The 24,842-nt window shown below is 37.2% G+C and overlaps 1 protein-coding gene across 3 annotated transcripts in view; it reads left to right on the top strand.

The window, feature by feature from the left end:
* Nucleotides 1-24,842, top strand: part of LOC107036536 (protein espinas) — a 178,357-nt gene that overhangs the window by 143,961 nt on the left and 9,554 nt on the right. For 2 of the 3 annotated variants that reach the window (XM_015254564.1, XM_015254565.1), the window contains 2 exons: nucleotides 19,331-19,625; nucleotides 24,021-24,557. In XM_015254564.1, the coding sequence (XP_015110050.1) occupies nucleotides 19,331-19,625; nucleotides 24,021-24,557 (832 nt within the window). Of the gene's footprint in view, nucleotides 1-11,899; nucleotides 12,407-19,330; nucleotides 19,626-24,020; nucleotides 24,558-24,842 lie in introns of those variants that run through there. The other variant, XM_015254563.2, reaches the window with a different exon arrangement.

Raw genomic sequence — 24,842 nt, 5'->3', positions numbered from 1 at the left:
CAACTCCGGATCTTTGTACCCATGTTTATTGGACGAGATAGGTAAACCGGATCGTGGCCACTGACTTAAGGAATGAGAGAGAGGTGGAGTGAGGAGCGAGAGGGAGACGGCGAGGTACATAATACGTATCTGTCCAGGTATTTTTGCTTATTTTAATGGAAGCAGCAACCAAGTACTTTGTAGTTGATTATTTTTAAATTACGGTTTACGGCAATAAGAGGAGTTTATTCAGCCGTGAATATTTAATCAATGAGAGGGACTTTTTGGTCTTGGGGGGATGATGTCAAACTGTTCTTTCTACTGGGACTTATCGCATTTTTTTGATCGAACTGTCATAATTAACAAGTGCAGGCTGATGACGTGATTATGGGCAGTCGAGAAATATGGTAATGGACGCATTTAGTATGAGTAGACGGGGTTTAAGTTGAAGTTGCAAAATTGAGAAATTGTTGTTGTCAAGCGTCAATATTGTGTCCGAGTCCTGATACAAATGTCATGTTCGACTCATTAAGTCTCACCACTACGTCCCGTCCGGATGAGCGTTGATTATATGTTCCATGTTGACAACTATTTATCCCCTAGCTTTTAATTTTTTCTTAATTGATTCCAAGATAAGACTGAAATTGGATATACGATCGGTGTATAAATTCCTTATTCGAAATTCATGAGAGTTACATTTTTTGCGACTATGTACAAAACGATTCAATACGGAGTGTGGAAGGCATTCAGTAAAAACATTTAAGAGAGACTCATTCTGATTCAAAAATTCATGTTACCATTTAAATATGGAGCATTACGTATCAATTCTGACTAGAAAAATGGCGGTTATAGTATGATACCCGCGGGCAAACTCAAATCGGGCTAGAATAAGAGACACATAAGTGAGAACTGGCTTTGATTTGACTGATCAGAATAGAATCGAAATTCATTCCGGATATATTGGATCCAATTACTCCGCCCATAATCTTATCAGATTCTGATTCGAAAATGTAATTAAGAAATTTGGACCAGTTTGGAGCTAAAACGGATTTAGATCTCGGCAAATTGAGCAAAATTTCCACGCGTGATACCTACCATGTTGGTAGACATGTTGGTATGTCTACATGTTGGTATATATGGTATATATATGGGGTATATATGGTATAACTACATGCTGGTATGTTGGCCGATAATACTTATACAAATATCATATTCGACATATTAAGCCTCAGTACTATACGTTTCGTTTGGACGGCCGTTGATTATATGCTCCGTGTTGACAACTATTCATTACTCAGCTTTCATTTTCTTCTTAATTGATTCCAAGATGAGAGTGAAATGAAATGTAAGATCAGTGTACGAGTTCTTTTTGGAAATTCAGAAAATTTGCATTTTTTTGTGAATGCGTACAGGACATCTCAATACAAAATATCAAGGACCTTCAGTAAGAACATATATAACAGGCTCATTCTCGTTCAAAAATTCACATTACTCTTTAAATATAGAGCATTACAAATCCATTCAAAACTCAAATATAGCTGTTGTTGCACGATATCTCAATATTTTGTCCGAGAGTTATTAGAAATGTCATATTCGACTCAATAAGTGTCACTACAGTGCCATCCGGTCGGGACAAATGTTGATTATATGCTTCGTGTTGACAACTGTTTATTCCCTAGCGTTCATTATTTTCTTAATTGATTCCAAAATGAGACTGATATTGAATATACGATCAGTGTATGGATTCCCTTTAAAAATTCAAGAATCTTACATTTTTGTTAATGTGCACAGGGCAACTCAATACAAAGTATGAAAGGCATTCAGTAAGAACATATATAACAGGCTTATTCTGGTTCAAAAATTCACGTTACCTTTTAAATACGGAGCATTACTTATCCATTCAAAGTTCAAATATGGCTGTTGCCATATGATATCTCAATATTTCGTCCGAAAGTCCTTATAGGAATGTCATATTCGATTCATTAAGTCTCGCTACAAAATACATTCCGTCTGGACCGACGTCGATTAGATGCTCCGTGTTGACAACTATTTAGTCCTCAGCTTTCATTTTCTTCTTAATTGATTTCAAAATGAGACTGCAATGGAATATACGATCAGTGTATGAATTCCTTTTGAAAATGCAAGAAACTTGCATTTTTTGTGAATGCGTACAGGGCAACTCAATACAGAGTGTGAGAGGCATTCCATGAAAACAGGTAGGACAGGCTTATGCTGATTCAAAAATTCCTGTTATCATTTAAATATGGAGCATTCCATATCAATTCGAATACTCTTCTGGTGCTGACCTTCCACCACAGATCAGAATCTTATTTCTTTGAGAATGCTTACAACAGAACAGTCTTATTTACGAACTGCGGAAATTGAATTGGCACCCAGTTCCAATGGCGGCATAATGGCATAAGAATAGAGAAGAGAGAAGAACGGTATCCTCCAATGCCACTCAAGCCATCGACTTTCCTGCGAAAATATGATTTATATCGACAGGGCTGTGGTAATCCATCCGTCACAGTTAAATAACATTGTATTGTCTATCGTCCATTATGAACGTGAATGAAGAGACGCCTGCATTGACATGGCACTAGTGATTGAATCAACCCATCATAATCAACAACTGTATTCTAAAACCATCGTTACACCCAACGTGAGTATGCTAATGAACTCATTCATCACAAACGCAAATGCTTCAGTTGATAATCAAGAAATAGTTTCCCCTTGCGCAGAGCTATTTACAATTATCAAGAAGTATCTGGATAATCCTGAAAAATGTTGGAATTACCCGGCTTAGCCCTGAAGGCCAAGAAGTTGTTGAGGACCAGAGACAAACTACCCATCCCATTAAATGCAGATCAAAGATATATTGCGACATACGAAAATATGAAGTAAACATTGCGTGTTTGCGCTCTGAATATTTTCTGCAGAAAGGGGACAGTCTGAAGGTTGTGCCTATACGCAGTTTGCGACTTGATCCCTGCAAGCATGGAATATGCCCGGCACGTCTCCAGTAGGATCACGTAGGCCCCGGCAAAGCCATCAAGGCCCATCAGAGCCGGGGCCTCATAGCAATCTGCATAATTCCCTTCTGAATCCCTCATCCATTTGCTCTGCGCTTCTTCCTCCCATACATTCATACCACCACACACATATGGTTACGTTGGATGTTTCGCTTGGCTGGTTTTTATTTTAATATTGGTGGTGCAGAAGCACCCGAGTTTTCATGCCAGTGGGCCTCGGGCGGCCTTCGTAAGAGGCCTTCTTGAGCGCCTTTCATTTCACCTTGGTGCTCCTGGACATGGAGTATATACCACTTTACCATCCTCAAGAATAACAGACGATGCGGGCTTCCACGCCACCACTATGTGGAAGCTGAATAGTATCCACTCGAGATGAAAATTTTTGCGATGACGAGTGAGTCAACAGCAAACTCTGGATACTGCCAGACGGGATGTTTGCCAAGCCGTTAAGAATACCCGGGAGAGAGAGGGACAAATATTGGTGCAAGAGTTTTCGGAGAAAATTCATCTGGTGACATGGGGGAAAATAAGAATTTGCATGTTTTTTATTTTCAGCTGAAGGGTTCTTATGGAATACTCAATTTAATTAAGTGAAGGAGAAGCAACTGGTATATGGTCCAGAGGATAAACATCATCATTAACCATTTTTGGCCGAAATTTGTAGTAAACTTCTTGGAAATTTGTATCATGTTATAGTTTCACTGAAATTTGAAGGAATCATTTTGTTGGAAATTAAAAAATTTGTGGAAAAATCAATGAAAAGTGTAAATTTCAGTTCAATTATTCCATGAAAATTGATAGAAATCTGAAAAATTCAGGTAGATATATTCTAGAATTTTCAGTTAATTAAAAATCTTGTGTATGTTGTGCTGAAAATCCATGTACACATTGAAAATTCAAATAAGCTGGAAAAGTATCGCCTTCCTGTTGCTCAGAATTTTTGAATTTTATTGCGTGTTCAGTAAAATCTGAAATTTCACGATTTTATTTTCTCCTAAATTGCGTTCAATGGCACTCTCCTGAAAATTGCTAGTCAACTGTCTACCAAATTTCGATTCTTTTCAATAATGATGCCTCAATTGAAAAAATAAAACATAGAAAAATCTTTCCTTAAAAGGGCTGTGAAAAAAATTTCGATTCAAGTAAAGGTTGTTTGAATCATGAATTCTATTGATGTGTTTAAATTAATCCAAACCTTTTTCCATTCAATTCAAGTGGTTTCTCCAACTCTATTCAAATCACCAATGACTTGATGATTCAGCAAACTTCAACGAGTTAAATTATGGTTTTTTCTGATGTGCAAAAAAATATTGACATAAATGAAAAGAGAAGCAAGCATCATTTCATATTTTCCTTTTACTTTTCGTCCGACATCGAGCCGAAGGCGAGAAAAGTTTTTTTAGAAAAGTTTTTTTCCCCTCGGCGGGTGCAAAGTGAACATTTGGAAATCTGACTTTGCGCCTACGGCGAGACGAAAAAGACAAGTCTAACCACGGGAGGTAAAATAAGGGACCCTAAGGATTCATGCCCATGGAACAGAATCCATACGACGATACATCCAAGTAACCAATCAGAATTAGGCAAATAAAATTGGCGGGAGAATCTTGCGATCTAATTGGTTTCCGTGTGAATTCTGTTCCATGGGCATTCACCCTTACCCACGTGTTTACCACTCTCGCCTTTCAGCCTTGTGACAAATAATATGTTTTTTTATAACGACTATAGGCCGTGATTTACGGACGCGTAGCGTCTGTGAAGTGCTGCGTTGCGGCCGGAATAACAAAAATTGTCTTTTTAATCTTTTGAAATTGTGAATTGTGTTACTAGTGCGTAAAGTTCCACTTTTTGGCACGCACGTGTAACGCGTCTTTTTTTGTGATAACTTTCGAGTTCACTATTCGGAAGGGTTGTGGGGGTAAAGTGGTTGGGTTTGTACACGCTCTGGAACTTTCCGCCCGCCGTGTGGAAAACAACTGCTTGACGCTCACTAAACCGTTTCGAAAAGTGCACTTTTCAGGGAGTTATAAAAAAAAGAATTTTTTGTACAAACATTCAAAGAGCAATTCAATGTTACAATAAGTTTCAAGATAATATACATAGCATCATTCTTTCATTCAATTTATACAAGAATTTTCACAAAAAATCTAACACAATTGATTGATTAAATAAGAAATATAATTCAATTGAAGAAAATAATATAGAACGATCAATCACAGGGGAGTAAAATGGACACTTTTGAATTTTTAAAAAATATTTATAACGCAGAAACAAATTTATCAATTGAGATCAGTTTACGCTCATCACAAAGAGAAAGAATTGTTCTTTTCTTTGACAAAAAAAAATTCCATTTCATCAACAATTCAACTCGTCGTTAACATTAAAGAAAAAATCAAAAGTGTCTATTTTGTATCTAAAGAAAATGATGTGGAAGAAATTATCATCCGGAGGCATATTGTTAATTTATTAACAAAAGTAACTATGCTATATGGAGACAAAATCAATTTCCCACATGTTTGTAGTTCTTGCTTTAAAGAAAATCCTCTGAAAATTACCTCCATTCCCCTCCATCCCAAAGACATTAATCAGAAACTCACTTATTTCGAAGTTGAGTTGACTCATCTCGTTAAACCACTTGGCTACTGAATCATAAAATATCCTCGATTCTGAAATAAAAAATTTAAATGAATGCAAACCCCGATTAAACCTTCCCGCAAAGAAATGAATACATCCCATCGAGCGAACATATCCATTTACCCCTGTCAACTAAATTGATCATCTCTTAAAATCGAAAAAAAGGAACTTGTTCATCCCAACCGAACGATTTATAGCATTCAAATAAATTCCGATAAAATAGCCTTCTTTCGAAAAAACACTTACCAACTCCAAGCCAAAAAGACTTTAAACTAAACCCCTATTACACACATTACCACAAAACCCGTTTATTAAAATCAAATAAATTACTTTTCCCAGCTGATTCATCATGGAAGCGCCACTAAATGCTGCAAAATACCACCTGATTTCCGCTTTGCCCCCGGAATGCTCCTTGGGGCAACAGAAAAGAACTATCTATTTAAATCATTTTGATGAACTCACGTGCAACGTATGCCCAGGAAGCACGTAATGAGTCGTTCATGTGTGGGAATGGAAACCAGGTTTTCCCTTCGGCTGCTACTGTCATACCCACCAACTCGCAGAAATATATGAAACGCGTGCGTGAAGCCTATGTATCTCACCATCGTTCGCAGTGGTGGGGTGCAAAAATTTAACACGGATAAAACGATTACCCGAGCCTCACGGCTGGATATACTTAGTCGTATTTTCCACTTCTGGACTTGTTGCGCGTGGTTTTATTTTCATATATATAATACTGAAGCGGCACCTGTTTCGATCTTAAATCCCTTGGCGTGACATCGACCTCCCCGGGTCGTGATCTTGGAGCCCTGGTGGATGGTAACGGCGTGCGATAAGGATCCACCGACACATACTGAGCGCACTCAGCATCTCTTCCTTCATCCGTAACCTTCGATTCCTTTTGCCCGTATTATCCCTGTGGGCATCCCTGCGGTGCTCTACGCCCGATTCTCCAGACACCAGTGGGATATGCTGAGGAATGTAAGAGCTATTTCAGGGTCATGACGAGTTTATGCGGATTAGGAAATTCATTCTCTGCGATTTCTGCAATTTTTTTATTATTTGAAAATGCGGATGATATTTTCGGCATGCTTCTCGGAAATTTTCAGCATGTGACGGTTCACTGGAATTTCGGGCATTTTGGTATTGAAGGTTCCTCAATTGATGGACAAAATAATGGATGATGTAAATTTTAATTTAAGTATTCCATGGAAATTAATAGTAATCAGGGGACTTCAGCTGAATATGTCCATGAATTTTCAATTAATTGAAAATTCAAGTGATTTGAAAAGTTTTCGTATTCCTTCTGATAAAAAAAATGAAATCCCATTGAATTTCCAATAAGTATTTTGCTAAATCACCAATTTAGTTTTGATTTCTGAATTCCTAATTAACGCTGTAGCTCCTGAAAAACAAGTTGATATTGTAGACATGGATTTCTCGGGGGTTTTCGCCAAGCTCGATATGCCGATTTTGTTGAACCGTCTCAGTAAATAGTTATTGTTAATGTCACATTCAACAATTACGACCGTTTCACTTTTTTTCGTCATTTTCATTATTTTGATCTCTTCTCTTTACTGCTTGACATTTATGTTAACCTCTATTATATTATACTTCCTACATTTATAACCTAGTGTGAATATATAAACTGCGGAGCGTTTATTATTTCCACTCCATTTATAAGTCCTGTAATTGGCATCGGCTGTTTTGACTTGAATAAACAAATAAATGAATAAATAAATAAAAAATAAGTAGGAGAAACTGATGATTAAATTCAGTGAAAGATGCTTGAGTTATTTAATAATTCTGAATCAATTATATTCAATAAGGAGTATCATAATAGAGATGGTTTGTAATAATTTTTAAGTTCGATTTGCGTTCTTTTGGAATTATATAGATGGAACTAAATAGATTGCCCTGAAGAGGAGTGAGATTTACCACTCGACACGTTGGCAAATTAAACAGGAAAAAATTACTAAATTTTTGAGTGTTAACATTGCCGAAAACCGTAATAATAGTCTGGAATAGTACGAGAAATTGTGATATCCAATGAAACATGAAATTACGTAATTTTTTCCCCTTAAATGGAATCCAATGTCGTTAAGCGTGATGGGCGCTTAAATTTGGAGACAGAAACTTGAGACCAATGATTGCGAAATTTCCCGCTCGTCTCTTGACGAAATGCCGTCACATTTAGTGAATTTCAATTGAATTAAATTTGCATCAAAACAGAATGATCAAGGATTCAGAGGGATTAAACTATACATATTTCAAGGATTTCGATAATTTCACTTAGTCAGTTGTTAATTCATAGCGAATATTGAAAATTGATATTTTTAATCCCGGAATTTACACAGAATTTACATTTCGTTTTTTGATCAAAACTCGTTGGACCTTTGTAGTATCAATCAACCAAGGTTTCAGGATGATGACCAGTTTATTTGAATACAATATTTATTCATCGCGATTTTACTTGAGACAAGTAATTTTTCTTCAATCGCTTAATGCTTCCAGGCGTCTCAATTCACGTGGCCCGAGAAAGGTCTCATGCTTTAAAGAATTATTGTACTCAAGAATTATTTTATCGTATATGAACTCACTCAAAGCGCGTGGAGGAATCTTCAATCTTCAAGTATTTATAATTTTCATGATTTTTTTATGCACTTCTAACGTTTTGATATGTAATATATTCATGATGTAGCGGGAAACGGTAGTGATAAGTGAGAATTTATTTGAGTTTCGTGAAGCCGAATCACTTCGAGAGTTCAGCCTTTGAAGATAATGTACTTGTCTTGAAATATGGTCTACATATTGGTAAAGTTTTCTCTCAGGGTGTTTATTGCGTAATTCTCAACCGTTTTTTGATCGAATTCGATTGATTTCTGCAATGCCCTGGAATCAATACTATTTTTCTCACGCAATTTAATTGACAAGTTTGATGATTGAAAGTGCTCGAATCTATAGTGTGATCTGTCCCAAACTGTAAAAGATACTTGGATATCCTTAAGCGGAGACCGCGGTGAAATCTCAAAGTCTTCGTTGGAGTAGGGGACATATCGAGCGTCATCACGGAAAAAAAATCCTCAAATCGGGTATATAATATTCCGGAATCCGGAATGATATTCCGGAATTCGAAATATTTAATTCTCGATTGCAGAATAATTTTCCGGAATCCAGAATATTTTATCCTCAATTCCGGAATAATATTCCGGGCACTTCCTCGCATTGAAATACGTTGCGTCTATAATAGATAGCATGTAGTGACGACGTACCGTCCGAATTTGCGTAAATTCGAATTTAATTAAATTTAAGTAAATTAATTTTATCATTTAATTTATTTAACAATTGTAAGTAAATTAAATTCGGACGGTACGTCGTCAGTACATGCCACAGTACATGGACAGTGATTGCGAGACTATTAATTCAAATTTTTCGCTGAGATTAAGTGGATTTTGAAACCGGGATTTTTCCACTAAATAAAATTTTGTGAATTTTCACTAAATATTTCTTGAACATGCCATTCTATACATTCATATCTCAATTTACATATAAATCCAATCATTAAGGAGTGGAAACCACAACTATGTAGCAACAAGCTGCCTCACAAAATTAAATTCACGGCAGTTATTGATTCTCAAGAAATTGACTTATTGTAAATTTTGACCGCTATATATTTTTATACAGAATACAAATTCAGAAGCAATCATTGCGCAATTTTGCCTTCGCATTTCTTTTAATAAAATTCAATGGATTTTAATTATCAATATCACAAAATTATGAAATTTAAGCCCATTAGTTCTATTTCCAAGTCATTAAATAAATAATTGTACCGTTTATCGATGGTAATCAAGACAGAAGATTACTGAAATTCACATTTAATACGATTGCCCAATACTTCAAATAACAAAAAAGATAGAAGTAATAGACTGACCGGTCATATCAGAAGTTGAGAAGGAAGAGAGCAAAGTTTCCCGCGTGAGTTGCGAAGTGACTCGTGGAATAACAAGTAACGCGTTTCGTCAATTCTCTAATTTATTCCAATATTTTTTAGATCGGCTAGCGCGGGATATTCGAATGATTCCAACTGATTGCAAAACAATGGATATTCCAGCAATCATGATAATCGCATTGAATCGTGAGTACAAGGAATCGACCCAATGTGAATTTTAGTAGGGTAAACAGGTCAATTTCTGGACAGGGGTTAGTTTCTGGATGATTTCAACTTGCCTTGAATATTCCATAAATAAAATGAAAATTGTACTGATTATTTCACCTTGCAATAATATTACTTGTGCATAACCATGTGATCAATTATTTTTCCTATTGATCTACATTTAATAAATAAAAAAAATATGGCCTAGTCGTCCAGAAATTAGGGGTTTCGGCTGCATTCAACTATTTCTCAATTTAATTATTCTTTGCATTGTAATTTTCAGTTCAAATAATTTTTTTCTGCTAATTAAAACATTCTTGAAGGTATGGAAGCCATCGCATCCCCATTTAGGTGACTTTTTCATTTTAGATCCTACCACGAAATGAAAAAAAAAAGATCCTACCACGAAATTCGAATTTCCATTAACCGTCCGGCAATTGGCCCATTCTCTAGTTAATATTTTCATGCAGAATAAAAAATTGTGAGGAATGATCGCGGAATTTTCCATTGGTTTTTTCCAAAAATTCAATTCATTTTTCGTAATCTTTGAATCAAGAGTTCTCTACTACATAAAATTCCGTGAATTCGAATCTGATCTTCTCCAAACATACTGTTCCACATGTTTATTCCCCAATTCGCATCAAAAGCTAATCGTCAGAAATTTAGAGGCACATTAAACTATGGACATCGCGACAATCTCGATAATCTCATTAAATTACTCTTGCCCCGCAACAATCTCCCTCTCTCTCCCTCTCTCTCTCTCCACGTACTATGGACACCAAAAGTTGAATTTCATGACAGTTAATTACCTCATTCATTAATTCCAGATGCCTTTCCATAAATATTTCCAAAGCCGTAAAACGAAAGGACAAGCAATTACCGGCGTGGGATGAATTGGTGTCCAAAAACGTTTTTTCGGTCATAAATCATCAATTTCTCTATCATCAAAAATAAAAAAAAACATCACCAAATTAAAAAAGAAATGATCACGCATATCCTCTCTCAAAACGTTTCACCCAATTAATCATCAATCATTAATCAATAACGCGATTCTCCACTTTATCACTTATCACACCGACAAAAACGAGCAAATCAAAGCCATCTTCCCCATGATTCTTACAAAATAAATTCCCAACACAATCGTATTGGTCGGACATTGCGAACGCGATCCAAATGGGGTGGGCGTTTAAACGCGTTGCGTGTAACGTCCGAGAAATATCACACCAACATTAAAAAATTCCCTCACAAACACAGTTCCATACGCCTCTCTGTCATTCCGAAGGTGCCAGAACGTATTTCCCTCCTTTCCTATGGTTTACCCTACCCCTACCCCCTTTGTAACTCTACCGCTGGGCCCAGATCGGGCCCCACTACCTACCTCACGGGGCTGCCAACGACTACGGCACACGCTCACTCCCAGTGTCTGCGCGACCGTTCACCACTGTGGTATCCAGGAAGTTCTCTTTATGCCATTAAAAAAATTGAGTGCCGAACATTTCAAACATTGCAGAAATTTTTAAAAAATTCAAGCTCCACAAACCACACCAAAAAATTTCAATCCCTCCTGGATTCTGTTCCCCCCTCGTGGATTCTCAAACCATTGACAGCACAAAATAATTCTAAAAATAATAACAATAAAAAAACCATCAAAGTACAAATAGCTCAGGCGAAAGTGCGAGAACGAGTTATATTGGAGAAAAGAGACAAAGAATGAATAAAGAAAGACACGACAAAAAAAATAAATGATGAGAAACGACTTGCTCAGTGGTAAGAGAGCAATAACGGCTATGGTATACGCGACGTGAGAGGAGTATTGAAGATGTGAAGTGGGCTCCATGCGAAGGAGGCTACGAAAATGCCGAGTGTGTTGCTTGTCTCTTGGTACAGAACAGAGATACACGGTGTATTAAAACGTTAATCTCCTTCCTCCTTCGAAGGGAGAGTCACTACCGGTTATAGCGATTGTGTGCACTGGGTGTTTAGTTGTGAGTGATTTTTTTTTGGTGGAAACAATTTGTTTCGTTGGTCTGTTATCAGTGATTGTCAGCTGGATGGTTTTAGGGTGGTGACAGTGCGGCGGATTGGGTGAAAAATAGAGGGGTAGGTGAGGAGTCGTGATAATCAGATGAAAAGATGATAGTGGAGTTTTGGACGTCGAAATGTCGAGTTTGGCTAGAAGGAGACAGACGAGTTCATTGTTTGGGTCCAAGAGGTGGTGGACACCTGGATGTTGGGCGACTAGGGGGCATCAGGAGGCATATCTCAGGAAGCTTTATGGGAGGAAGAATACGGAAGGGAATTTCAATGCGGCGCTTGATCTTGGGGAGGCAAGTTGGCAGACGAACTTGAGTCCAACTGTTTATGAACCTCCGGTCGATGCTGGACACTACCTCGATGAATTTTTGAAGGGCAGACGGGTCGAGGAAGCCACTGGAAGACCTGCTTTACCCAGTCCCAGTCCGACGGAGAAGTGTGTCGAATTTTTGACGGGATCCAGGGCCTGTGGTGACTTCCGTCACGGGTTTGATGATGATCAGGGAAGGGGTGGACGAAGCATTGAAATCACTGAACATAATTTGGATAGTCTGCTGCATTCCAACTATCGGGATGAGTAAGTCTGATTTTATGTGGTTGACGGGATGGATGAAGAATAAAGGAAGGAGGGGCGAGGAGGAAGAAATGGTGAACGAATTTGTAGGAGCGGAACCGTGACGCCCTTCTTCATTTTTCCCTCATCGTGAGAACTTGAGAAACCCTCAAGGCTGCTTTATTTATTTTCTGGTTTATTTATTTCCGGTTTTTCCTTGGGGAATAACAGGTTCATTTTTAATGCAAATGTTTTGAGGACTGGAGGCTATTCTTGTTAGTGGAATAGATTTTTTTTGGTTTGGAATTAAATGCTTGTGGTGGAGAGAAATTAGTTTTTCTGAATAGTAATTAGAGTTATTTCTTCTCATTAAAGAATAGGAATGGGATATTTGAGTGATTACCTTTGAGACAGTGGTCTTATCTTCATCGAGAACTACACTGTTGGAAATTTTTCGAAATTTCATTGAAAATGTGGTAGTAATTCTCGTTAGAGTGACATTGAATCCGATTTAGGGGAAAATAGTCAAGATGTTTCAAGTTTTAAGTAGAATTCAAGGAAATTTGTGGGTTTTCAGTGAGAATGAGATGAGAATTTCACAACTTGATTTAATTTTCAATGAAACCTCAATATTGAGAAACAAAATGCCATGAATTTTCCTGATTTTTCCGAAATCTCACAGAATAATTGAACTGAAACATTAAGTATTTTACTGATTTTCAGATCATTCGAACAGAAAGTCAATAGAATATTTCATTTTTCAATTAGCTGATTTCCTGAAATTTCAGAGAAAATTGTACATGATAAAACTTTCCGGGATTTGACACAGAAAATTCAGATGAAAATTTTTAATTTTCAATTTTTAAACATGAAAAAATACCTGGAACATCGATTTTACAGATTTCGTAATTCGAAAATTTGAAATGAAAAGATATTACAAATGGGTTTTGGGAAATTATTAAACGGTTTCGATTTATCGAATATGTTAGGAGGTATTTACAAACCTGTTGTGAGATTCATCAGCTTGTTAGTGAATTAGATTTTTCAATCGATTATATTCAGTCGGGATAGAAATCTCTCGAGGGAAAATGAGGGAAAGGAATATTTTAAATAATTTTTGAATAGGAAAAGGACTCATTTGTTATGAACAGTTATTAATATCCGGGAAAAATTATTGAACGGTTTTGGTGGACAGAAAGGGTTATGAGGTATTAAAAACCTGCTGTAACAATGATCCGCGCATTAGTGGACTAGGTTTTCTAATTCTCTCATTTTTTTTATTGGTGATTCTCTCAATTTACGATGAAACTTTATCAATAAAGAATCAGAAAAAGGCATCCTTCGATTATATTCCCAATCTGTACAACAGTGAAACATTTGAGAAAATAACCGGAACATCGATGTCACGGATTCCGTAATGGATCCGTAATGATCCTTTGGAGAGAAAATATGGCATATTAAAGAAAAAGAAAAACGCCGCGCTGAGGCATTTCCGTCAAACAGTGATCAATCTATAGTTTAATCAAATTAATTAATCATTAATCAAATTCATTAACATGGAAATTACGGTAGATAAAAATTGACTGACAATGTTCAAGGCATTGAATTGATCTTCACTCAGAACAATCAGAAAGTATTCGGAATATCGATATCACGGATTCTGTAATCCGAATCTTTTAAAAAAATAATGCTTCCCTTCGGAAGCAAAAGGACAATATTGTCGAAAGAAAGGTATTTACAGAAATGATTGAACAGTTTTTGTTTGTAGAAAGTGTTATGAGGTATTCAAAACCTGTTCTACATCGATTAGCTTGTTAGTGAACTAGATTTTCTAATCGATTCTATCAATTTCGGATAAAATCTTGTTCATGAAAAATAAGAGAAATACATTATCCATTTTTTGTATCCATCCGAATAAAATTAATTATTATGTATGTGGATTATTATTGTAAATAACTTCAGGGACAGTGTTCACGGCATTGAATTCATCTTCATTGAAAACAATAAAAAATATCCGGAACATCAATGTCACGGATTATACCGTATCTCCTAAAAGGAAGGGTTTAGGAGAATAATCAATGACGGTCGGAAGAATTGAAAATTTTCCGAAGTATTGAAACACCTGCATTCATTCACTTGTTAGTGGAGTATATTCTTCAATCAATTCTGGTTATTTGGGATAGAATATCCTCGATGAAAAATGAGGGAGCCGTGTAGGTATTTTTCGAACATCTTTTGAATCTAAATAAAATTAATCGGTACGTCAATCATAGGAGTAAAAAGAGTGAGTGATGATGTTGAATGCGTTGAATCACTCTTCGTCGAGAACTGTAAGAAACCATCCGAAACGTCAATTTCACGGATTTTGTAATTCGAGGTTTTGAAATTACAAAATGTGAAATGCCCAAAGGTGGGGATTGAAGAAAAATTATGAAGCGGTCTCTTTTTTAGAAAATTTGAAAAACTATAATCCTGTTTTGACGTTCATTTGCGATTTTGATCTCGAAATTATTGTAGTGGAGTAAATTCACAGAGAAAAAAAGTTCTGATTTTGAGGAACATGTCACTGATGTTTAAGAACATGTCACTGATTTCCTGCAACATGTCATCGATTTTTAGTGATACTCGAAACTGATTTGGAAGACTCTGATCATCTGTGATTTCTATCGCTGAAATTTAGTGATAAATTCCCGGAAATTATTGACGATATCACTGGAAATTAGTGATAATGTGATTGTGATTGTCACGCAATCACTGAATTTTAGGATTTCGCACTCATTGAATTTCACTGATTTTGATGACAGTTATGAAAAAAAAACAGAAATTCCGAAAATTCGATCCGAAAAAGTGGATCCTTTTCGTATAGGCATCCCCATGTTCAGAACATCACTTTCACGGACCCCGTATTCCGGTCCTTTTAACAGAAAACGGTCAAGTCTTTGATCAGAAGAGATCAGAAAGAATTTAAATCTCTTCTTTGTAGAGATTTTCAGAAACTATGAGAAATCGTGTTTTGATATTAATTCCAGCAGTTCTATCAATTTGAAATTAAATATTCCTGGTGAGAGATGAGAAAAAATAATTTGTCGATTGTGAGGAAAATTAATTATCGCATAAATTATCTAAATGGTGACATTCAAGGTGTTGAATCCACCTCCATCGAGAACCATAAGAAAATACCTAGAATATCAACTCCTCAGATTCTGTATTCCGATCCTTCTAAATGAAGATTATCTAATCTTCAAACGGAAGGGATTAAAAAGGAATATCAAGTGGTCTCTTTCGAAGAAACTTTGAGGAGTAATAAGAAATTCTGTTATGGCATTCAATCACTGTTCTCATTTTATGATCTTCTCATTGGGTTTTGACGTATTTTATTCCTTTGGAATGAGATATTTCTGTTGGGAGACGAGACAATCATTTTTTGGATATGAAGAAAGTCAATTATCACGCAATCAATTTATAGACTCGATCATGATTAAGACGTTGAATGAAAAAACGTCAACTTTATAGATTCTGCAATCGTCCGTTTGAGGAGAAAATCATCAGATCCTCAAACGGAACGATTCAGAGTAAATATCATTCAGAATAAATATCACAGTTTTTTCAGTGCACTGAGAGAATATTTTTGTCTTTTTTAAAAGTACGGCTTTACTTGTATCAAGAAACTCATGGCTCAAAAATTGACAGGAAGAAAATATTGTGCACTGATAAAAGAAACCTTTCGGCAAGAGCTTTTGTACTTGTCCGAAAGCTGAGGAGTAATTATTCACAACAAAAAAGTGATTTCTCGGCCCAAGTCAAGTAGTTTTTGCATTCAAATATATTAAATTTTCGACTTAGAAACTATTGAATAAATAGATTCAGTTAGGTTTCACGTGGTTTGTGAAATGACTTTCTTATCAAAAACAAATTGTCCTCGTCCTTGGGTTAAATAAAAAATCTCTCGAAATTTTTTTATTCTCACTGTCGGATATTTTCTTCTTGTAAATTTTCCAGTCATGACTTCCTTGATATAAGTGAAGCCGTACTGGTCAAACAAACTTTTTTTTTCTCAATGTAGAAACTTCTAGAAATTATAAGGAATTCTCTTTTGTGAATAATTCGCTATTGTTTTTTCACAATATTCTTTATAGTTTGGATTCAGTCCAGCGACTCTACAAATTTGAGGTACAACATGTCAAAGATAAATAAGAGAAGATAATGTCTTGAATATGAAAGAAACCAATTGTCACATAAATTACAGAAGGTATGACGTTAAAGGTATCGAATGAACTTCCACCAAGAGTCCCAAGAAAACATCCAGAACATCAATTTTCAGGATTCTGCACTCCGTCCCTTTTAAAAGAAAAACATCAAATATTCAAACGAAAAAGATTATAAAAAGAATACCAAGCGGCTTTCTTGTAGCTAATTTTACGAGCAATAAAAATGCTGTTTTGACATCTTCCATTAGCCCTCCTAAGCATCAGCGACATTCGAAAATAGAATCGAAACTCCAGTATACTTTATTACCACCTCGATGTTATCGATGCACAGGTGATTTTCGCGACAGAAAAACCCTAAAGCAATATTTCCCACACTTCCCTCCATAACCATAAACTCGCTCCCCCATAAAACAATATAACGAAAATGATCCACGATAATTATAAATAAACGAACCTCCACAAAAACTACAGCACCAAAAAAAAAATATCCGAACAAACCACCGAATTTGAAGACCCAGAGAGAGAGAGAATTGCCGTAGCTCCTGGTGGCTTAGTTGGGAAGAGTGATAAGTCCTTTTTTTGATCACCTATTTTTGACGTCGCACTAGATGTAAGCGAGGATTTAAGCAATTGGTTCAGGTTTTTTTTAAGGTTAGTTTTTTATTTCATTAAATGTATAGCCTAACGAGGCCTTTTACATTTCCACCGCTTAAATCTAATTCCCTACCTTACATTTTTATAATATAATAGGGGGCTTCGCCCCTCGCCCGCCTCGCTCGTCAACCATGGGGGGGCTTCGCCCCCTCACTCGCTTTCCCCATCTCATTGGATATGTTTAGGGTGTATATGCTTGACAGGTGTTGGATACTGATATCAGTGGTAGTAATGCCCAACAGACTAAATCCACTTGAGAAATGAAAACAGACCAAAACATCATGCGCTGAACAGTTTAGATCAGCATTTCAGAATCATCGGATTCAAAAGAAAGGCTCCAACCAATGCTTTTGCTAGTGAAATACAACCACTCTAAATTTCTATTTTTTTCTCATTTTCCATCCCTATTTGACTCCATATGGCCGCCATTGATCCTCGTATCCCTTCTGACCCTCATGACCCTTATGGCCCTTGTCTTAATTTTAATTACATTACATTAAAGAAGGGAGTTTATATAGCGTTCCACATCTTTGTGACGTCATAGGAAATGATTGGATGGGATTTGGATGAGGTAGGAGGAGAACCGGGATTATTCTCAATATTAGCCTTAATTTCGAGTACCAAATTTTCATCACCAGAAGTCGCTTTGGATTTTTGTAACATCCATTTTTGTATTTCCTATCAGATTATATTTCAGTTCTGGTACTTTTCACATTTTTTCACTATTGCAAAGTCCTTTTACACTATCCTCGGTTCACTCTCGTCTTCGTTTCCCTTCGACTGCTTTTGAAGATCTCGGCGCTGTTTTCTCTTTCCCGGGTTTCATCGTTGCCCAAAAAACACCACCGTTGAATCCCTGAATCCCATCTTTCAATTCTATGTTATTTTGAGGTTTTTCTGCGTTTTCTCACTTTCTTCCTCGCTATACGTCATCGAGAATTTCGCCATCCGCTTTTACCTTGGTATCCCGATACGGTGCGGCCTCACTCTCTCGGGTCCCCGAATTTATTTCCCCTCATTCTTTTTTACTCTTCCTCCCGAACTTTATATTTCTCCGCTTCCGTTGCACTTTTGACTTTCAGTTTATCGCCTTTTCCCATTTCTTACGCTTTTTTCTATCCATTAATCGTAATTTCTGTTCTGGACTTTTCTTGTTCAGCGCGCGCGCTGCCACCAATTGATTCTGTATTTATTTCATTAAAATAATACTCATTTAAACTTCTTACTCTTTCAGAATCGGAATATAATAATGTTGTAAACATTAGATACTCTCTTGATTCCGTATGATTCTAGACTTTCAATCTTTAAATGAAAGTGATATAAGTTTGAATACGTTAACTTATAATTCAACTATTGTATTTTGAAGGTGAATAAACGTACTTAGTAAAAAAAAATTTGGGAATTGTGCCCGATGCGTAACTGGGAGACCCGGGTTTAAATCTCGGTTCGGCGCAGCGGAATTTTTCTCTCTAAATTCTGCTTCTCGTTGAATTTTATTTTCTTCCGTACCTGCCGCTGGGTGCAGTTCCCGAAAGCCCATTAATCCTCTAACTCACGAAAATCGAATATACTTAACGAGTTCATGCTCATTCTATAATCATCGAGACACCCGTGGGGCCCCACTGGCCTCATCGGGGGTTCCATGATTTAATTTTATGACAGGCCACTATACTTCTTCCACACCGATCCCTTGGTAATTTTTTTCCTTCTTTGAACTACGTTTATTATACCGTCTTTTTACCCTAGGGAATCTTCGGATATTATACCTATGATCCTTGAGATTTCATTAAATTTTCGATCCGCACGAGCGTCTCCATTTGCTCCATTGCCAACTCGTGTACGATAGCCCCCCTTTCTGATTTACCGGACAACTTGGACTTCTCCTTTTCGCCTCAAGGTAAAAGCTATATCCCAAGAAGCCTAATTGGAATCCTTGGGATCTGCTTTATACCCTTTCCTTCAATTACCATTACAATAAAAATAACGATGAGTCATTGGGATTGTTGGAAAAGACTTCATCAATTTGATCTCGAACTTGATTTTACTGTTGATCCGATTGTCATGATTTTTATTTTATCTTTTGTAGAAAGGTGTGCAGGAGCTGCAGGTGCCCCAGGGAGGATCACCATCGGCCAAGTATCGAGGCACCATCGGGCCTTGGCCTCTCTCCGGCATCACCAATGGCTATGGCTATGGCATTCCAGGGGCCCTCGGCACCTGGGGCGGGGGGTCAACATCAGGAGGCGTTCAAGAGTCCTGTTCAACCTCCGCAACTTCAGGAACCACTTGTACATCATCAGAGGCTATCCCAGAGCGATGATGACAGTGGTTGTGCGCTTGAGGAGTATACCTGGGTTCCACCTGGATTAAGGCCTGATCAGGTAAAGGATTCACTGATTTTTATCGCTCGGGGGGAGGGGGAGGGGAGGGGAGAGAATAAATTTATGGGGATGGTGGAGATTCGGTGGCTAATTAAATTCACAAAATGTTTGGAACGATTTTTTCCACTCCGCTTCCATGTTCGGAACGTTGTTTGTCGGGTTTTTAAGGTAGTTTCAGAGTAATTGGGAGGGGGACGGATTTGTGGCGAGAAATGTATTGCATATGGATTTTTTTAGTCAAAAAGAGTGGTTGTAATGCTGCTGTGAAGGGGTAAAACATGTAGAGTCGATTTATCATGCTCCAACATTTTGATTATCATAAATCATCTTGGAGGAGAGTAATTGTAGGGCGGAAGGTATGGAGACATTTTTGTGAAGAATCTTGTTCTGTTTTCGAGATGATCTTATGGTTCTCAGATGATTTATTCGTTTTTCCACTTCCCTGAAGAATTGTCTGTTGTAAATCATTGTTGTTCAATTTCCTCTTAGAATTCCTTTCTTCTAATTCTATCTTAGACTTGAAGATATGAAATATTATCCAATTTTCTTTTCTCTTTCTTCTTCTGGAATTTTTTTGAAGCTTTCTTCAAATTCCATTTTCTACTCAGCGAGTGCATTCACCACTGCTTACCTTTTCTCAGCTCAAACTGACCCACAGCTATGCGCCTGCCCCGAAGGACAATCTACTTCATAATTCATTTCTAATTCATTTTCTCCTGAAGTAGTTAAGCCTTTAAGCTGACTCATCTACCTAATTGTTGACCTGGAAGATTTTTTCGATAAAGAGTGACTGAAGGTAAAGTATCCGGAGACATTTTTTGATGGAATTTTCTTTCTCCTACGAAGAGAGTCTTTCTACATTTCTTCTCACAATCAGTCATTTCTGAGATGAATGCATACTCGACAATGACAGCGGATTTGACTTGTTGCGTTATACCATCCGCAGGAGAATCTGTCACATTAGAAAGGACTTTAACGGGACCTATTTTCATTCTTCAATGGAGACATTTAACCTCGAGAATTTACAAATCCAATTAATCATCTTTAATGTGTCATCCTTCAAATTGCTGACTCTCGATTTCGGTAGAAAGCAACTGAAGAAATAAAAGCAAATTTTGAACGTTTCATCCGAATGAGTGAACAACCGATGAAACGATTCCACTCAGAAGACGCATCGATTATGCAAAATTAAGTCATATTGCGTCGTTATCTCAGGTGAAATCGTAAAAGAAAATTGACGCTCTTTGGTGTTTTTTTTTTAAATAAGTTTGATGCGAATAAGTATACAACCGCTGAAGGGATCGCCATCACAAACTAATCCGTTTTAAGGATATCCAAGCATATTTTACAGTTTAAAACAGTCTGAATAAACTATATGAATATGAATAAATTTGCTGCGATTCCGAACAAATGGAGGAAATTTGATTGCTTATAAATTATTCATAGAAAATGCTGGTAATTTTCAAAAATTGCAATTTGTAAATTATTTCATCAATATTCTCCCAAAAGCAAACTTTCTATTTTTTCCCCCGATTTTTAAAATGTTTTCTAATCATTCAATGTCGAGATTCTAATTCAGACTTGCAAAGTTTAAATAATAAAACCATTGCAAAATGTCCGGAAACTTAGGGTCAAATGGGGCTCAAATGAAAGCTCAAATGTTTGAGTAGAAAAGAATTTTATGGGAGAAAAATAGCCAAAGTATTTGGATATCCTTAAGCTACATGAAGATATATCGATGGAAAAAAATGATTCGAATCGCTTCATTTGTTCAAAAGATATCGTTGGACTAAATTTTGACCACATTCGTAGACACACAAACAAACGTGTCTTCAAAAACGTATCAGGATAATTCTAGGGGTCATTAATCGTCGACAAATCATGGAAACTCCACTTTTGATTTTTGGGCTAATTACAATAACTCCCTCCCATTGGGCCGGGAAGTTAAAAATGAATTCACAGAGAGGAAAAATTTCTAGTTTTCGGTAACAGTCTTTCAATTCTAGAATCCCATAGTGATGACAATTGATGAACAAAGAATTGATGAAAATATGTACTTATTTTGAGAAGATTAAATTAAAATCTGACACTGAGGGAACATATTATCCTTGCCAAAAGAATATTAATTTCAGGGAAGCATCTCAATCTTCATAGATGTATATGGCCCATTCCCCCCAATATCGTACGAGATCGAGCCTCAAAATTTTCGACAATTTTTTTTGGCTGTTCTTGATACTTATGTATAGAAAGGAAGATTTATCGGACGGCAGAGGCCCCGCGGCTTAGTTAGCGGCGCTTCGCGTGATTAAACGTTTTAGAGCCGAAGTTCTGCGCTCTTATTTAACGTGTTGAAAAATGTTTCGAAAAAAAATTCAACACCATTTTTGATTGGAAATTTTCTGAATTAAAAAAAAATTTTTTGTTCCTCCATTTCAACTTCATGGTGAAAATCGAAAAATAAAACGTTGATTTTAGCCTGTTCCCCACTTTTTTCCCTAAATCTGATATTTTTTTCGGAAAATTCAGAAAATTTCCGATCCAAATCATCTTTAAAAAATGTACGCTCATATGCCGCAGAGCCGAAAGAGAAATGAAGAAGAACCAAAAATGGATCTTTCAAAATTTTAGGTAGCTGTAGCTTTGTACAGCCGTGATTTTACGTGGATACGTCTATGTGACGGAGGGGAAACCGCAGTCCTCTGCTGTCGTAATGAGTAATTAAAATGTGCGTGTCATTGGACAGAATCAATAGATTGGGAGAAGAAAAAAAAAAGTGTGATTCGATTCTTCAATTTTACGGCTTCATTGTCGAGCGGAAGTCTCGCAAGAGAAGAATGTACCTGGGAACGTTTTTCCCTCAAGTGAGGTTTTCCCTTGCTCTTCGGCGAATGCGGTACAGGGGGTTGGGGGTGTGAAGGGAACAAATCGCAAAAACCCGAAAGGGTATACGAGACAAAAAACTTCTAATTTTAATCATTTTTTTCTCACTGCAACTTCTAATCTTCAGTAATTCCTGTCTTAAATCTAACACACTTGTGTTCAAATTAACCGAAATTATCTCCTTCTTCAATTGAGAACAATGTGGTTCTTGATGTCTCATTCTTCAATTGAACGATTTTTTTTTATTCATATTTCTTTCCTGCTAACATTATGGTTTTATAGGCTCCCCTTGCCTCTCCTACTTCTCTCTTCTGATTTTTATCTGCGTTACCATGGGCCATCTTACTCTCGACTGTACCCCATTCGGGCTAGGACTGCACGGGAAACCATGAAAAACCCCAGTCGTACAGCCGGCCGATTGTCCAGAGCCCTAATATGCCCTTCTGTCACACTGACTAGAGGGGCACATTAGGCCACTAGGCCGTGGCTACCTTTCGAAATTTTTGGGCGAGGGTGTTCCTAAGCGGTCACCCATCCACTCGCATGTCCGCCGGAGCAACACCTACTAACTCACCCAACTATTACGATCGGCTTTGAATGATTATTCATTCTATAAGTTAAAATGTTCAAATTCATCTCATTATAGTTACAGTAACAATGATTTTATGAATTGTTAATTTCAGATTTAAATGTCTGTGTGGATATTGATACGATGTTGATTTAATCACTAACGATTCCTAAATTCAATCCCCACGAAAAATTCTTAATTTAAGTGCAAATTTTCAATTTCAACTCGACTGGTCATACCTTTTATCAAATAAAAATTATTTACTTGATGCAAAATTTACAGCTGCATATTATCAAATATTTAATTCATCATCAATCGGAAATTTAAATTATTAATATTATACTATTTTCAAAATTTGATCAGTATATCTAAACTTTTACCCATGAAAGTCGGAAATCCTTTTGATAATGAAGAAATGTAATATTTATGGCCATCGCTGATTTGAATTGAATAAGGGAAGACGGGGCAAAGTGGTCTCCTCCAAATCCCAAAATCTTCATTCATTCTTCTTCAAGAAAGATATTGGTAATTAGAGACAATCACAAAACGTTTCACTTTGTCCCGCTCTCCCCTAAGCGTATAGCGCTCAATATTTAGAATAATTCTTCTGGAATTGAGTGGAAAATTCCCTACTTTAAGCCCAGCGGAAGTGAATATCGAGAATTCCTCAAATCAATATATTCCCCCCCGAAAAGATAAGAAACATTTTTCCTCTGTGTATATGTGGAACTGAAAACTCACTCCTCCAATTAACTTGGTAGTGCACCATCTATTCACCAATCTCTCTCTTTTCTCTCCCTCCCGACACCGTCGATTCCAACCAAGACAGGTGCATTCCGAAACAACTCAAAGGAAGGGGAAAACACCTTCACCTCAAGATTCCCCCCAAAACGGTCATTCCATATCCTTAATTCACGTTGTCTGTCTTTCTTGGTTTAATCGTACAGGTTCACCTGTACTTCAGCTCCTTACCCGAGGACAAGATACCGTACGTTGGTAGTGCGGGTGAGCGTGAGCGAGTGAAACAGCTGCTCCAACAGTTACCACCGCACGACAATGAGGCAAGATACTGCAGTGGTCTTGCTGAGGAGGAGAAGCGTGAGCTTCGTGTATTCGCAGCTCAGAGAAAACGTGAAGCACTTGGTAGAGGACACGCGAGTCAACTTGAACGACCTCATGGCAGTGGTTGTAGAGAATGTGGTAGGCCAATTGCTGCTGGTGAAATGGCTGTTGGTGCGAGTAGAGCTGGACCGACAGCACTATGGCATCCAGCCTGTTTTGTTTGCTGTGTTTGTCGGCAATTATTGGTTGATCTCATTTACTTCTGGAGAGAGGGTAGATTGTACTGTGGAAGACATCATGCAGAGACCCTCAAGCCAAGATGCTGCGCTTGCGATGAGATTATCCTTGCTGATGAGTGCACAGAGGCGGAAGGAAGGGCTTGGCATATGAGGCATTTCGCGTGCCTCGAGTGTGACAGACAGGTACCCTAATGAATTTCATTGTAAATTTCTTTTTCTGATGGCAGTGCGATGAAAGGAGATGAGTTTGAATCTGAGTTTTATCATTAAAGGATTAGCTTGGGCGTGAATGATTTTAAAGGATTTTCTACAAGATAACTCTTCTGACAAATGAAGGGTCGAATAATATCTCCTTCTATTACTCCGTCATACATGGAGAGAACTAATAAATTTCTGGGATCAAGTCCATTCTTGTCATCATCTTTTGCTCACGTTAGATCATTTTTGTGAGAAGGGGTCGTTGCTCCT

Source organism: Diachasma alloeum, unplaced genomic scaffold, assembly GCF_001412515.2.
Source record: "Diachasma alloeum isolate Michigan unplaced genomic scaffold, Dall2.0 Dall_scaffold_00209, whole genome shotgun sequence".
Lineage (NCBI taxonomy): Eukaryota > Metazoa > Arthropoda > Insecta > Hymenoptera > Braconidae > Diachasma > Diachasma alloeum.
Note: the sequence above shows the minus strand (reverse complement) of the source record. Positions and strands in the feature narration are given on the sequence as shown.